Genomic DNA, 17,186 nt, shown 5'->3' on the forward strand with positions numbered 1-17,186 from the left:
ATGCTCTCACGTGTTTACAGACGATTTGATTCTGATTCTGATTCTAGATGATTTCAACAACAGTGGTTATTTCATACAGGACAAAGCTGATGTTTTTCAAAATTTTCAGCGTATAGGGGAAAACGCTGATATTTTAGTGGGAAATTGGTGTCAGATTCGTATTCTGCGCACAAAAATGAGTAAAAATATAATGTCTGGACTTTTTCCAGATGATTTCAATACTGATCTGATCTCTCGCACAATCCACTTTTTTGTGGGCTTGTTTAATTATTAATTGCTAATTGACTAATACTTATAATTATAAATAATTTATAATATATTTTCATTATAATAATTAATGATTATAATAAATAATTATTGGTATTTATTGATTATTAAATTATTAATAATTGATTATAATTAATAATAGTAATAATTCAAATGTTTTATTATGTAAAAAAATATTTCTAGCCAAAGATTCGAACTCCACAGCAGATTAGTCGCATAAAGACGTGATACATCCTTGCCAGAGCCATGAAGTGAGAGACGCGCGGCGTGACTGACACTGGAGAATCATTGAAGATAGCCACAATTTGTAAAAATTATTATTTTCAAAACTGGCTCCACTGACAAAAATCCATGAAACGTGTGGAATAAAATTCGATAATCTTTCGAAGTGTGCTCACGCGACTTTGATTTACATTTCGACCTTCAGGCTTCACCTTTGTTAGAGGGAGCGTACTTCACATATTTTTAGATATTTTTATAAAACCATTTTTAAACCCTCCCGCTTCGATGCGACCTCAAGTCAAAAAAGGCGAAATATTTTAATTAGAGAAGGAAAAAATACTTTTTCAAAAAAAAATTCAAAAACTGAAAAGACTTAAACTTTTGCTATTATCCGAACCTAAACATGTATCTTGAAAATTAAATTTCGTAATTTTATTATCGAGTACTCAGAGTACCCCACTTATTCAAAATACTCCTATATCTCCTATTTGCATCTGGCGCCTCAATTATAATTTAAGAGGAATAAGGAATTAAAAAATGAACGCAACACGATAAATCAGCAATTCAAAATAAAATCCATTATTTATTCAAAAGATCCATTGATATGCAAGTGCCAAACATGATAATAACGATTGAATTAGAGCAAATACAATTACTGGCCAGGGCTAGAGCAATGATAGGCCAAAGCTGCATTAGCCCTAATCCAAAGTTATGAAAAATCTGATCCGGGATTATTTTATTTTCTCCTATCCCTATATATTTTCACAACAAAATATACAGAAAAAGCTACTTCTGGATTCTATACCTGGACACTAGGATTATTTTTGTTAGCTGGCGATGCGAATCGTGAGAACCAGCGCCAGCGGTTAGGTGCCTTTGAGGATTGCGCTGGGAAAACCTCGCCGGGGCCATTACGTGCCCAAACTTTTTGTTCATTCCAGGCTTTCCAGATTTTCTCAGATATTTTGGTGTTAATAAATAGTTTATTCATATCTTCAGTTACCTTCATTTCTATATTAAGTCCCGAACTTACGTCTACTTTAATTCTCTTTTGCTTCTTATTGACGTCATCCCCGATTGGAAACAAATTTTCGTCCAGGTATATTCCTACTATGTACTCCTTATTGTTTTCTGTTATCACTAATACCTGATAGATATCTTCCTCCAAATTAACAAACCAATTTTGTTGACGTTCGACATATTTAATTTTCATTCTGCGCGTAGGGATTCTCTCTTGCGGCGGTGTTTTTCTTGGTTCTGGAAAAAGAAAATTTGGAAAATTAGATCATAAATTTTTTAATTTTTAGTATATCGTAGGTCTGAATTTACATTCAAACATTGGGCACGCATGAATATTTTGTCCATATTTTATTTAACGTAAATTTTATGCTTTCGAAACTAGATTTATATAAAGGGAGTATCTGCGCTAGAGCCCACAGTGGGGCAAACCAAGTTTATGTAGACAAATAACTTTTCAGCCTACACTATTCATTCGATTTGGCCGTTTTCCTCTTCAAATAAAATATTTTTTATTTTTAAAAGATTTGTGTATTCTAAATAAAAATATCCTTAAGCTCTTATTCGTCAACAAAATTTACATTTCTTTTTAACTTTTCATAATTACCCTTGTTTTACGATTTTTAGATTTATCAAACAAGCTCTTTTATACGAGCAGCTGAAAGAAAATACAGGACATATAAAATTTGGGAGTAAAAAGGGAACAAACAAATCTTCTTAGTAAAAACGGAACAAAATTTCTTCCGAGTAAAAATGCAACATACTGATTCTCCGAGTAAAAAAAGGAACAAAGGAGCGCGCGGCTGAACGGAGGGCACTCGAGCACGGATGTTAGATGGGGATAAAGGCTCGAACCGTGCCCAGCTTGGGATTATCATTTGATCATGCCTCAAGAATCCCAAATGAAAAACAAAGCAAAAAGGCAAAATACAATAGTTTACAAAAATAAATGATAACCGCTATTCTGATTACAAATTTAATTAATTTAACTATTACTTTTGATTGAAAAAATCGCATAGTTTAGCGAAGGCTACAAATGATGTACAATGTAAAAAAATTTTTTACAAATGAACGTTGATATCTGACAGTGTTTTTTTAAATTTTCACGAGAAAAAGTATCACAGCATTATTTAATTTATAAAAAACTTTAGCGGTAAACTTACTCTGTATCGTAAAAAGGAGCTGTCTAAAGATACGAAAGTACAATAATATGTTTTTACAACAATTCGTACAAGCAAACGTACGGCCGAGCTCCCTGAACCATAGATTTTTCATTACACGATTTCTGATTTTCATACTATTTCGTTATTCTTGTCCTCAAATATTTCTTTAACTAAAACCAGTAAAAAGGAGTCATTTCAAATAGATATACATGTACAAAATTAGTCCGTGTATAGGCGACAAGAACACAACTCGTCTGTTTCAACAATGATAAAAAATATGTTAAATAAAAAATTTTACTGTTCATCTTCATGAACGGTATCATTTATTCGAAAAATAATGCATCCTCAAGATTGACAAGGGGAAAAATTTTTTCAACAAATAAGATTTGACAAAGACTTCATTATTTCATAGAAATTTCCGATAAATTTTAAATATTGTTCAAAGATTTCAATAATCATGCAACGATTTTAATAATTTCACGAATATTTCAAAAATATTACAAATATTGTGGAAATATGTCCAAAGACTACATATATTTCGTAAACATTTTTGATAGATTGAAAAGATTTTACAAAGAAATCAGTAATTTTCCAAAGATTACAAAACATTCACATATAAAAAAATATTTGAAAAGTATTTCCAAAATTCCAAAGATTTTTAAAGATTTCAATGATTTCCCATATATATCAAAGTTTTTTAATATTTGGAAAAGATTTTGCATAGATTTAAAAGATTTTACAAAGAATTTAATAATTTCACAAATCTCCAAAAATATTCGTAAAACATTTAAAATATTTCATAAAGGTTTCCAAAAGATTTAGCAAAGATTAGAATGATTTCCCAAAGATTAAAAAAATCTCGCAAAGATTTCAGATATATTTAAATGTCATAAAGACCTTAATGATTATTCAAAAATTTTAGAAAGATTTTCATCATCTTTACAAATATTCTCAAATATTAAAAAATATTTCTAATATTTCGCAAAAATTAACTAAGATTTTTGATCAATTTAAATGATTTCGCAAATGTATGAATAAATTGATAATAATTGAACAAAGATTAAACAAATTTCACAAATAATTCAAAAATATTTTTAAAGACTTTTAATGATTTCCCAAGGATTTCAAAGATTTCTTAAAGATTTTAAATATCTCGCAAAGATTTCGGATAAACTGACTGATTTCAATCATTTTTGCAATTATTACCAAATATTACCAAAAAATTTCAATAGTTTACAAATTATGCAAAAATATTTAAAAGATTTTCAAATATTCCGGAAACACTTCTAAAAGATTTCAATGATTTCCTAAAGACATAACAAATTTCGGTAAGATTTGAACTATTTAACAAATATTATCATATAATTAAAAAATGTTATAAAGATTTCAATAATTTCCTAAAGATTTCACAAAAATTTCCAATATTTCACGAAGGTTTCGGATAGTTAACAAATATTTCACAAAGATCTCAAATGTTCAGTGAAGATTTTCAACGATTTCACAGAGATTTCAATGTTTTCCCAAAGAAAAAACAAAGATTTTAAAGGTTTCGCGAAGATTTCGGATAGAGTTCAAGGATTTTACAGGCTTCAATGATTTCTCAAAGATTTTAACAGTTTCAGAAATATTTCTAAATATTTCAAATATATCTGATGAATTTAATCATTCGGTTTCTGAGGATGGCAAAGGCCACTTTTAACGAACATTTTCAGCATTAGAGATTACATATTATACGGTAAAATTAAACCTTTGAAGTATTATAAAACTAATTTTCAGTTTTTTAAACAATTATTATTGTCTTAGACAATTTTTTCCACTATCAATCCTAAAAATGTATTATTTTTCGAATCAATGATACTGCTTATGAAAGTTACAGGTAATATTTTTTAAATAAAATATTTTGAAAGTGTTAAAACAAATCTTGCATGTTTAATTTTTTTCCTTAATAAATAAATAAAATTGGTATTTTTCTGGAATTGACGATCCAATTAACGATTGCTGAGAGTAACCTTTTTTGTTGTTAAAAAGTTAGTACTTTTTAAAATTAATATTTATATTGAAATAAAATTGGGAATCATTTTAAAAACTACTAATCGCTATATAATGCCCTTTCCTGGGAAAGATAAAGAAAATGGTATATTTTCAAATCTCTTACACAATGTCGTTTGTCGCAAAAAGCTCATTTGGATTTTTGAGGGTGATTCTTGGAGTACAAAAAACTACCTTCTTGAATAAGGTATTGAATTTCAAAATCCATGTGTCTTATTGCAAGCTTTTCTTGTAATCGAATTTTCTTCGGAAATGAAACAAATTGAAACTCTTGGAATGCAAGATATGCATGCCATTTTTTAGGGAGAAAACGCTTTGTGTGCTTGTCGCCTACACGAACTAATTTTTTACGTGCATGTCCATTTGAAATGAGTCCTTTTGACCCATTTTAGTTCAAGAAATATTCGAAGACAAAAATAACGAAATAATATGAAAATCAGAAATCGTGTAATGAAAAATCTATGGTTCAGGGAGCTCGGCTGTACGTTTGCTTATACGAATTGTTGCAACATACATATTATTGTATTTTCGCATCTTTAGACAGCTACTTTTCACGATACGGATTTACCGCTAGAGTTTTTTCTAAATTAAATAATGCTGTGTTACTTTTTCTCATACACGTTCAAAAAACACTGTCAGACATCAACATTTATTTGTAAAACATTTTTTTACATTGTTCATCATTTATATCCTTTGCTAAACTATGCGACGCGAATTCCTTTAACCTTACACAGTTTTTCATATTTCGCTCTGAGTAACTGCAATTTATATTTCCAAAAAACTTTGATTTTCAGGTAGTAAAAATGTCGATTTTTTCCATCAAAAGTAATAATTAAATTAATTAAATTTGTCATCAGAATAGCGGTTATTATTTGCTTTTTTAAGCAATTGTATTTTGCTTTTTTATTATTATTTTTCATTTGAAACTCTTGAGTCTTGATCAAATGATAATCCCAAGCTGGGCACGGTTCGAGCCTCTATCCATCTTAACATCCGTGCGTACGTCCCCTCCCTTCAGCCACGCGCTCGTTTCTTCCGTTTTTACTCGGAGAATCAGTGCGTTGTATTTTTACTCGGAAGAAAGTTTGTTCCGTTTTTACTCGGAAGATTTTTTTGCTCCCTTTTTGCTCTAAAAAAATTATGTTCCATTTTGACTCCCAAATCTTATATGTCCTGTTTTTACTTTCAGCTCCTCATATTTACCAAAACAATCTAGAAATAGTCTACAGTGAGTGGGAATAATTTGTAAAAAATATATATTACGTCACAAACAAATTAATGAAAAAAGTTATTTTTTAGGATTGCCAATGTTTAGCTTATTGATAAGCAAACTTTTTATATAAAATATGAGAAAAAATAATTTTTCATTATAAATAACTAAAATAACCTTATGTGGCACTTATTTGTACAATTCTAATAAATAAATTAAAAGTTTAAAACTTTGAAACAAATAAGTTCGATTTTGTATTACGATGGCCTCATAATCATACCTCAAAAAGATGAGATATGCACGAAAAATGTAGTATTTTCTATTTTAAGCAAAAAATATTTAAATTTTCAATAAAAAAATTATCAATCTTCAGCCAAAAATATTATAATTAAATTTTCAGTTAAAGAAAGTAATTTTAAACAAAAAACGCTTATTTTTATTAAAATAGCTTATTACAGTAATACAAGCGTACTTTTATAAATAAATCATCATTTTTATTGGATTTCATATTGTAATAAAAGAAAATGATCACTCAAAATTTCGCTGCCTTAAAACAAATCCCTGAAGTTTCGAAGTTTTTAAATGTTATGCAAGTAGCGTTAACACCCTATTATGATGGACCAAAAACGAAACTTTTCAATGTTGAATCGTTTTTAATTTGTTAACATTATTATTCTTGATCCATAGGAGTAAATAACTTTTTAGAAATCCTTCTCTGAAAGATAAATGTGTCACAAAAATCTCAAAAACATTGTTGTCGCTTTTTCCGATCTCATTGACTTATCCATGATAAATAAAATGAATTTCAACCAAAAGTGTCGAGTTTGATACTTTCACAAAAAAATTAATTTTTAATTTAAAAAACTGTTGAAATAAATAATAGTAATTTTTAACAAAAGAGTTGAATTAAATCATTTAATATTTAACTGGAAAAGATCAATTTTATAGCAAAAATATAATAACTACATTTTTAGTAAAAATACATTTATTTTCAATAAAGACAATTTTTCTTCGACGACATGTTAACATTTTTTAACCAAAGATTAAAAAAAACTAACTTTTAACCAGAATGATGCCAAAACGCCACGACCGGTACACTGCTCTTCAAAGTCCAATAACTAAGACTGTTCGACACTACAAAAAAAAAGAGATAAATATATTTTCATTTCTTCAGATCTCCTCTTTCCGATGTGATTTTTCGTGCCTATTTTTTTGTGATCCATTTTTCAAAGTTTTACGAGTCTGTAATTATTCTGGGACCCCACTAACCAGTGGAATAAATGTCTAAACCTGTTGAATGCGTATAAGCTTGTGTAAGATTCTAGAAAGATTTGATGACGTCATAGAATAATATTGCGCAATTATGTGAAGGCACAATTTGCGAAAAACAAGTATCAAGGTTATGACATGCATATGCTAAGGTTAAATGAGAAAAACAAGGATGATTTATTGCTTCCTGACAGATAAGACATTCGTTAAATGTGGAAAAGATTCAGGTGTATATGTGAAATTTCATATTGAGAGCACGCATGGCATCCTGTTTTGATTATTAATTTGACTTATTGCTTCCTGATAGATAATACTTTTAGCTAAAAATTCCTGCCTTTATTTCTTTAATGCGTATAAGCTTGTAAAAGATTCTAGGAAGATTTGATGACGTCATAGAATCATATTGCGCAATTGTGTAAAGGCAGAATTTGCGAAAAACAAGTTTTACGGTTATCACATGCATATGCTAAGGTTAAATGAGAAAAGCAAGGATGATTTATTGCTTCCTGACAGATAAGCCATTCGTTAAATGCGGAAAAGATTCAGGTGTATATGTGAAATTTCATATGAAGAGCACGCATGGCATCCTGTTTTGACTATTAATTTTATTTATTGCTTCCTGATAGATGATACTTTTAGCTAAAAAATTCTGCCTTTATTTGTTTAATGCGCAAAAGATGCAGGTGAATAGATGAAATTTGATATGAGGGTTATGAATGGCATCCTGCTTTGATTATTAATTTGATTTGAAAATTCCTGATAGATGATGCTTTGACTAAAAGTTTTTGCCTGTGTGAAACATTCTCCTGCAGTCTAGAATCTGCGAGATAAGTTAGAATTAAAAAAAGATATATATATAAAGTTAATTGAAGGTAAGAAAGGAATAAAAAAAGCATTTTTTATGGTAGGTCATATACTCAGGGATGCTTGTTGCTTTATTCCGGCATCAAGTAGCGCGCACGGACTACACATAACAGCCACACGCGTTCAAACTCGCAGAAGCATTGATACATCGGCAGTCTAAGGCTAAACACATTTTATTATCCTATGCTATCGATCTGTAGAGAGATTACTTCTTTTTACAGCTCGCAATCGTTCGCTTTTGTATTCATTCTTTTCCATATTCTAGGTCCGTCAACCTCTGAACGAGGTATATGTAACAAGATACTGACAACAATTTCGAGACTCGAGAGAGAGAGAGAGAGAGAGATTATAGACAGCATGAATTTAATTCGAGAACTTTCATGGACGTTTAGTAAATACCAAAAGTACACTGCCCGGCGCTTATCGTGCCTTATTTGGTGCAACGATATTCGCAGATGTATGCTCACTTTTCAGCTCTCATTTGGAAAGGTCAGTTTTGTCCCTATTAAACGCTAAAGATTTCAAATAAAATTAAAAAATACAACCAATTAATATAATAAAATACTTGAATATTTTTCAGTCATTCACTTAGACTATTCTTCGACTATAGAGAATCGAGGATGATTTAATTCAGCGTTAAAAATATTTTTTCTATTGTGCTGCATTTTGTAGAATGAATGATATCAAATTTTATTGCGCAATTTTTTTTCGTAAACAACTTCAAGGTTATTTTTAATGGCGCATTACATTTTGCAATGTTAAAAAATTATATCCGCATGTGTGGATTATAATGTAGAAGGTTTTAGAACAATTAGACAGAGAGAGAGATATATATATATATATGTTACTAGACAAGGATAGCAAATGTGCACCTATAAAACGGCGATTTGCATACATTTCCCTCAGTTGTCATCAAGAATTTGTTGAATACACACGAACCTAAAACCATGAGGTGAAGTGAAAATTAATACAGAGATTTTGAACTGTTTTCTTGTTTTATACAATTTATTATAAAAACTTTTGCGAACATTCTTTTAAAAAATTATTACGAACGTCAACATATTTCGCCTGTGCAGTGAAGATAGGAAACCTGGTGTCTCTTAAAATTCGGTTAGTGCACCTTCTATGGTTTTTAAAAATTTTTAATATATTGAAAATATTAAACTATTTAAATTTAAAATCAAATTAAATTACATTTTTTTAAATTTAAACTCAGTTCAATTCGTTGACTATATTATTTGTGAAATTGTTGCAGTATAAAAGTCACTTCATAGCGAAAAATTTGTTTACAGTTTTCTGCTAGCGATCAAGTGCTCATTCAAAATGGACTCTCTGGACTGCAGAAAGCTTATTCAAATTTATGAAGATGCCTATGAAGTGCTGCATGAAAATGAAACTACTTTTGAAATCTCCTACTGGACACATTAGTGCACGCAGGATATTCAAGGTTGAACAAAATTCCGAGGCAGGAAAAGGAGCATCTCTCTCTAGGGGCAAAAAATAAATTGCAGTCAACAATTGGTCTACTAACATCCAAAAACCGCAAATTCAAAAAACGTCAGAAGAGTGGAATTGGCGTGAATGAGGGTTTGGATAGGAAAGGAGATAGAATCAGATGGCACGATCTGGAGTCTGCTTTTTAAAAGTCGAGTGAGAATAGGTTTGGTTATAAATTCAACGCGTAAAGATTTAGATAAATTTTTCATGGATGCAAAAACAATGAATACACATTGACGAAAAATTAATTTGAAAACTTTTGTGGGGAGCTTAGAAACGAATATCATTCTTGCCGCAAAATTTAGTGCTATAGAATGGGACAGGGAGATCGAATCAATAAAAATTGTTAATACTAAATATGAACTTATTTTAGAAGCAACCGAAATAAATTGAAAGTAAAGTTAGAGAGAAACTTTGAACTAAAGTAGAGGAATTCCAGCAAGAAAGGTCTGGCTGGAGATTAAAAGAGACAATAAATTTAAATGTTAATATAAATAAATACGCACCTTTTGCAGTAGGCTCATCAACTTTTGTACGATTACCTAAATTTATTAGAGAAAAAAGAGCAGTTGTAAATGTTGAGAACAGTGACAAGTACTATTTTCTCTGGTCGGTAATGGCCGCTCTTTGCCCTGCTGATAAGAACATGGATCGCGTCTCTTTCTACCCCCATTTCATTACGCTCTTGAAACGTGATGAAATCAACTTTCCCACTATTACAAAATTTGAAAAAATGAATCAATTGCGTATAAATGTTTATGGTATAGAACATGAGGAAAATAGGAAAAAGCATGAGACTGTCCCCCTTTATATAAGCTAGGAAATTTAAAAATGTCCTACAATTCACTTGCTAATGATTAAAGATACTGATTTTGATTATGATAACAATGACTCTGAAAGTAATCCAGTGTATCATTTCCAATGGATTAAAAATCTCTCTCGAATCATAAAGTCACAGTTTACATATTTTAAGTGTCGCACATGGTTCTGTGAAAGGTGCTATTGTCACTTTAAATTGTAAAAATCTCTGATTAATCATAAAGCTGAGTTCGAAAATCTGAATCATTGTCGAGTAATGCTTTCAACAGAGGAGGAGGGTAGGAACATATTAAAGTTTAAAAATCACAGATACAAAGAAAATGTACCATTTGCAGTATATGCAGACATTGAATGTTTGCTGAAACCAGTTAAAAATTCACAAACAGATAAAGCGGCGTTTTAAAAGCATATCCCTACTAGTGCTGCGTATTATACAAAATGCAGTTTTAATGATTCGGTCTCAGAACCTAAATTCTAACGTAAGAAGGATTGCATTGAATGGTTTATAAAAGAATTGAAAGATTTATCAGTTAACGTAAATTCTCGTTTAGAAAATCCAGTACCAATGGAAAAATTAACGTCGAAGCAAAAACAAGATTTTCGAAATTCAAAATTGTGTTACATTTGCGAAAAAGGTTTTAAGAAAGATGATGTAAAACAACGCAACCATTGTCACTTTATAGGTGAGTACCGTGGTTCAGCACATGGAAGATGCAACATTAATTACAAAGACTCTCATATATCATGCCAGTAGTTTTACATAATTCATCCGGCTACGACTCACACTTTTTCATTAAAGAATTAGCACAAGGTTTTGAGGGACATGTCTCCTTACTGCCTGTAAATAAAGAAAAGTATATCTCATTTACAAAATACGTTACAAATACTAGAGTTAAACTTAGATTTATCGATTCGTTCCGATTCATGTCGAGTAGCTTGGAAAAATTACCCTCATATCTCAATGACAGCGAAAAAATAATAACTAGAAAATTTTGTAAAAATGACAGTGAATTCAATTTGTTAACAAGAAAAGGAGTCTTCCCATGTGACTATACTGATATTTGAAAAAAATAGAGGAAGACAGTTTACCTCCAAAAGAGGCATTTTATTCAAAATTAAACGATTGCTACATTTCTGACGAGAATTACTCTCACCACGCTTGTAAAGTGTAGGAAACGTTTAATTTGCCAAATTTAGGGCAGTATTCACATCTATACCTGAAAACGGATGTTTTACTTTTAGCTGACATGTTTGAAAATTTTCGAAAAACTTGTTTTGCAACATATAAATTAGATCCATTTCATTATTACACAACATCGGGACTTTCTTTTGATGCAATGTTCAAGTACACTGGAATCAAAGTACACTTACTGACTGATGTGGAAATGCTGCTCTTAATTCAGAGAGCAATCAGAGGTGGCGTTTCACAATGCTCTAACCGTTTTGCAAAAGCAAACAATAGATTAATGGGGGAAGATTTTAATCCATGCGATCCGGAATCATACATTTTTTATTTGAATATTAACAATCAGTATGGTAAAGCTGTGATTGAGTTTTTACCATAGCAAGATTTTGAATGGTTTGAAAATATCGAAAATGGTCCAAACTTTTTCAATGTGTCTGATGATTCACCTGAAGGTTACATTCTTGAAGTGGATCTAGAGTATCCTGAAGAACTTCACGATTTGCACAAGGACCTTCCATTATGTCCAGAACAATTTGTGCCTCCTGGTTCTAAATGTCAGATTCAAAAATTAGTAAGCAATTTTCTACTAAAGAAAAACTATGTACTACATTACCGATACCTAAAAATGTACTTGAAATTGGGTATGAAACTAACGAAAATTCATCGAGCGCTAAAATTTAAGCAAAAAGGGTGGCTAAAAGAATACGTCGATTTAAACAATGAACACAGAAGAAGAGCAACTCACGAATTTGACGAAAATTTCTATAAATTGATAAACAATTCTGTTTATGGAAAGACAATGGAAAACGTTAGGAAGTACAAAGATGTCAAGCTTCTGACAAAATGGGAGGGGAGATATGGAGCCAAATCTCTAATTGATAAGCCAAACTTTCATAGCTGTGCCATATGTGATGAAAACATAGTAATTATTGAAATGAGCAAAACAAAGATTTTTTTTATAAACCTATCTACATTGATTTCACAGTCCTTGATATCTCAAAAATTATCACGTATGATTTTCATTACAACTATATTCTACCAAATTTTGGAAACTCTGCAAAATTGCGAGATACATATACAGGCAGTCTCATTTATCACTTCACTGTTCCCAACTTTTACGAATATATTTAACGAGACATCTATAAATTTGACACATCAGATTATCCACCAGACAATGTTTACGGAATTCCTCTAAAAAATAAAAAAGTTTTGGGACTAATGAAAAATGAATACAACGGAAAAATAATGAGCGAATTTGTGGGTTTGAGATCAAAATTATATGCATATAAAGTTTTGGATGAAGAAAATGAAAAAAAGAGAGCCAAAGGTATAAAAGGATCAACACTGAAAACCATAACATTCAATGACTGTAAGCAGTCTCTCATTTCTCATCATAATCTGATTAAAACTCAACACCTAATCCGAAGTCGAAAGCACGAAGTGCACACCATCGTCCAAGATAAGATTGCTTTCAGCTGGCATGATTGCAAACGAATGCTGCTCCCCGGTACTGACAGATACTCTTCCATGGGGATTTAATATAGAGCCTTTGACCCCATGGAAGTCGATGCAATGTAAAAATGTATATAATTATTGATTATTTGTATATGTATATGTAAAAAAATTGTCATTTTAGGCTATTAAGATTGTATATATGAGAAGAAAAACAAGCGAGGTGAAATATGAGTGGAGGAATGAGAGAGATAGAATATACTGAATATATGAGTGTAGGAGTGAAAGAGACAGATTATATACTGTATAGAAAGCTTAATGTATCAGATTTATAGTATGCAGTGGTTGGAATGAAAATAATCTTTTGTAACATAGATATAACGTAAAGTGTATATATGTAAAAATTATAAGAAGGAATCGAAAAAAAGTGTACAATTGTTTGTACAAAACACAAGTTATTGAAAAATAAAAATAAAATACCCTGAAAAATATAATTTTAAGTTAATTTCTTTAAATCAAAAATCATTTGCTTCAATTAAAATTGAAAAAAGTTCAATGCAGAGAATTTTTCTTAAACTGATTTAGTTATAGGATGCAACCTGATCCAGCAGACGTAATCCCCCAATGCTGAGAACGACATTTCTTGAAGTCACAATGCCAACGATGTTCACTGACCTCTCCGTTCGCATATCTAATATTCGCACTTATTATAAGGACAAGGAAATCTGAGAGAAACACACAAGTTTCTTTTCATTTGCTTTTTTATTTTATTTCTAAAAAAAATCAGTACATTAAATATACTTAAAAGTACGTAGATTAAATATATATGGAAAAACATTTCTTACCTCTATAAATATAAATAATTATCACCACATAAGTACTCTACTGAAATTATCCAATCTTCCAATAAAATTACATTTTCAATTGCGCAATTACAGCATTTTTCATACATTTGATTCGTACACATAATATTTTCAAGTTCATATGTACATCTCATGCAATTTCTGCAGTGTAGGACATTTCAGATCAAGCAGGTCAACAATTTCGCATGATATTTCTACAAATTGTTTCAACCAATTCTTTGTTTCCAATCCTTTTACATTGGTTTATACTCAACTATACGATCGTTTGAAATTCTAAACGATCGTCAACTGGTCCGTATTTCAGTGACTCATTCTGTTTAGAGCAGGCAATTACTACTAGAGATGCATGATCTATAAATTCTTTTTTCGGGAGCAGTGGTGGTGGTTTTTTACCATAGTAATTAGCTTGAAAGTTTGTATACATTTCATAAAGAAGGGCTTACTGATTTCGATTAATATCAAGTTTGTGTGAAATTCTAGTATAACAAATCTCGGTTTTTGCAATTGTGTTGACGTTTTTACAGTTCAAATATGGTTTAAAGTGACTGGAACTAGGGGATATTCATATAGTTCCCAAGTTCGAAAACTTATTGGAATAGATGGATATTTTTCAATATATTTTAGCAACTGAAAATTTCGTGAATTAGACAGTCTAACGGTAGGCAATAACCACTCTATTTTATTGATTTCAATTTTATACTGCTTAAGAGGAGCTGTTTGCAAGATGGCATTTGCATCACTCTGAGATCTTGTCAAAATGAGTTCATGTTTAGCAGATTGTTATTATTTACACCAAGCCAACCGGTATTCTGTATGTATTGTGATTGTCCTCGATTTAGAGATACGTAATTTTTCATGAGCCTAGTCAGACCAACATTTTTATTTCTATCAATTTCTATTGCATTTATTTCATATCTTGCTTCTTCAAACAAATGACAGATGGTCTTCGAAACGAAAGATGTGTTTGTCACCTGTGCTCCATCAGTTTTCACGATTCTTCCATGTACGTGAAGTAAACTTTTGCTCGGCAGGAGACACTGGTCCTGATTTTGAACATATATCGTAATTTCATCACTATTGTTGAAGTTCGATGAGGCATAAGGCTGATGTGCATGAATTTCACAGTGTGCAATCGACTCATCAAAGATGATTGGTGCTTGAATATTCAACATTTCCCCTTCCATGACTAAGAATCAATCGCTGATAGACAAATTGACAGATGAAGGTGCAAAAAATCTTAAATCTCTATATTCTCCTCTTCTTTCTTAGCTTCAGGCCTAGACTTTTTTTAAGAAGAGGGCGCTTTGAGGTGTTAACCCTTTGACTGCTCTTTGTCGACTGATTAGTTTGTGGCATTGTGCTGGTTCATTATAACCAAAACCAATCTTTTGGTTGAAAACGATGCCTATTATTAGAGAGACTTGATGTGCAATCTGAGTATTACAACTTCACCACGAAAATTGACTAAATGTCTGTCTTGATCAATTATACGGAGCTGTATATGATCTATTGTCTGCACGGCGACTGGTAAGTAAATAACGTGAAATGGTACTTCAACTATCTTATATCCAGGTGGCACTAGAGGGAACAAATCATGAATAAGTTTGCTTAGCTTCTAATCTGCGTGGAGAAAACTCTAGCAAATGACCGATGGAATCTTTAGGTTCGAAATCTATACCGTGACTGCAGTAAATTTCACTTTCTAAAGTATTATTGTTTGGTTTAATATGAATTTCAATATCCTTGTTTGCCAAAGCATTCTGTAGATAGCGCTTTATGTCACTTATTTAATAACTTCCTGTATGTATTTCAATTATTTCATCAACCACATAAATTTCCAGGCTTGAAGAAGTTCCTGATAACGTTAGCGTCAATAATTTTACATTTAGCTGAAAACCAAGTTAAATCTACCGATCTTCCTAGTACGTATATGGACAACATGACAGTTCAGTAAACTTAACAATTATACGTAAATAAGTATGACTATCAATGATAGTTACTAGTACCGATTCTCAAGTGGTGCTGACCTGCGGATCCGTAGATTTTACCGATCTAATCGCTATTCTGTACAGTTCCTGGATGCTGCAATTACGAATTATCATGTCACTTTAACGAATAATATAAAGAGATATGAATTATGTTATCGGCGTAGACTAAAGTTAAGACAGCACTATAAATTGTGAAAAAGTATTGCTAAAAATAATTAATAAATAAGCGCACGGTTATTTCTTATAAATATTTTCGGATATACTTATAATTAATCGTTATTTGTAAGTTATAATGCTTATAATACAATTAAAATTTCGCACGCAATGGGGAGGATTCGAACGCATAAACCTAAGCACGCAAGTCACCAGTCTTAATCACTACACTAGTATACGAGTTGCGATCTGTAAAATAATTTTGAAATGCATTTGTAACTGAGTGTGGTGACCTCAGGAACGACTTTTGAATACGCAACCATGCCATCGCGGCATATAACAAAAGTTCTAGCATTCACATTCTATCTATATGTCAGCTGAAACGGTCACGGAACAAAAACACGTCTTGCTCCAATAAACTCTCAAGCGTACGCGATCTGTGAATAAGTTGTGCCACCCAAAATGGTGCTATTTTTATAAAACCCCTTCCTTGCTAAGTGAAAATGTGGAGTAATGTGACGACTGTCACAGAAATGTCAAAAAGGAATGTTTTTTAGGTGATGCAATCCATTCATTGCCGATTGCGTCGTGAATTCACCCGGTGCTCCGCGCAGATAGGTTGCGTTGCGACTTCAGGGGTGAGTTAAGTAAACCGATCGGATCGGTAGCAAGTACCGATGTTTCGGTAATGTCCACTGCACTACTATTGTAATCTCGGTTCAGTGGATTTTACATGTCGTTCAGTATGTAATACGAGGGAATAGAGGTTTATTTTACTGAAGGATAACCGTCGAATTAACCTTAATTTCATTGTGACATTTACGAAATGCTAAGTGGCTTTGACATTTTCACCCCCTTATTAAGAGCACTTTATACTGTTACGGTTACAAGAAACCCTTTAAAATTCTTGCTAAGTAAATGTTACATTTCTTTTGTCTGCGTGAAGGTGAAGCTATTGCAGGTAGTTTTTATGAACAAGAACTAGGCAAAGTTAGACATCCAAATATTTATCTGGTGCAAAAAGTACTAAAAAAAGAGGAAATAAGCTATTTGTAAAATGATTCGGTTTCGATGACTCACGCAATAGTTGGATAGGTTAGTCTAGTTTATAAGTATCTTTTGTATTAAATTTAAGTTTTTCTGAATTAAGTTGATTATTTTCAAAAC

General features: G+C 31.4%; 1 protein-coding gene across 1 annotated transcript in view; it reads right to left on the reverse strand.

Annotated features, from left to right (window-relative positions):
* Positions 1 to 1,052: 1,052 nt before the first annotated feature.
* The window catches only part of LOC117169368, a 33,768-nt gene continuing 17,634 nt past the window's right edge, over positions 1,053 to 17,186 (reverse strand). The window contains exon 3 of the mRNA XM_033355717.1: positions 1,053 to 1,746. Within this exon, the coding sequence (XP_033211608.1) occupies positions 1,289 to 1,746 (458 nt within the window). The 3' untranslated portion in view covers positions 1,053 to 1,288. The remainder of the gene's footprint in view (positions 1,747 to 17,186) is intronic.

Source organism: Belonocnema kinseyi, chromosome 1 (assembly GCF_010883055.1).
Source record: "Belonocnema kinseyi isolate 2016_QV_RU_SX_M_011 chromosome 1, B_treatae_v1, whole genome shotgun sequence".
NCBI lineage: Eukaryota > Metazoa > Arthropoda > Insecta > Hymenoptera > Cynipidae > Belonocnema > Belonocnema kinseyi.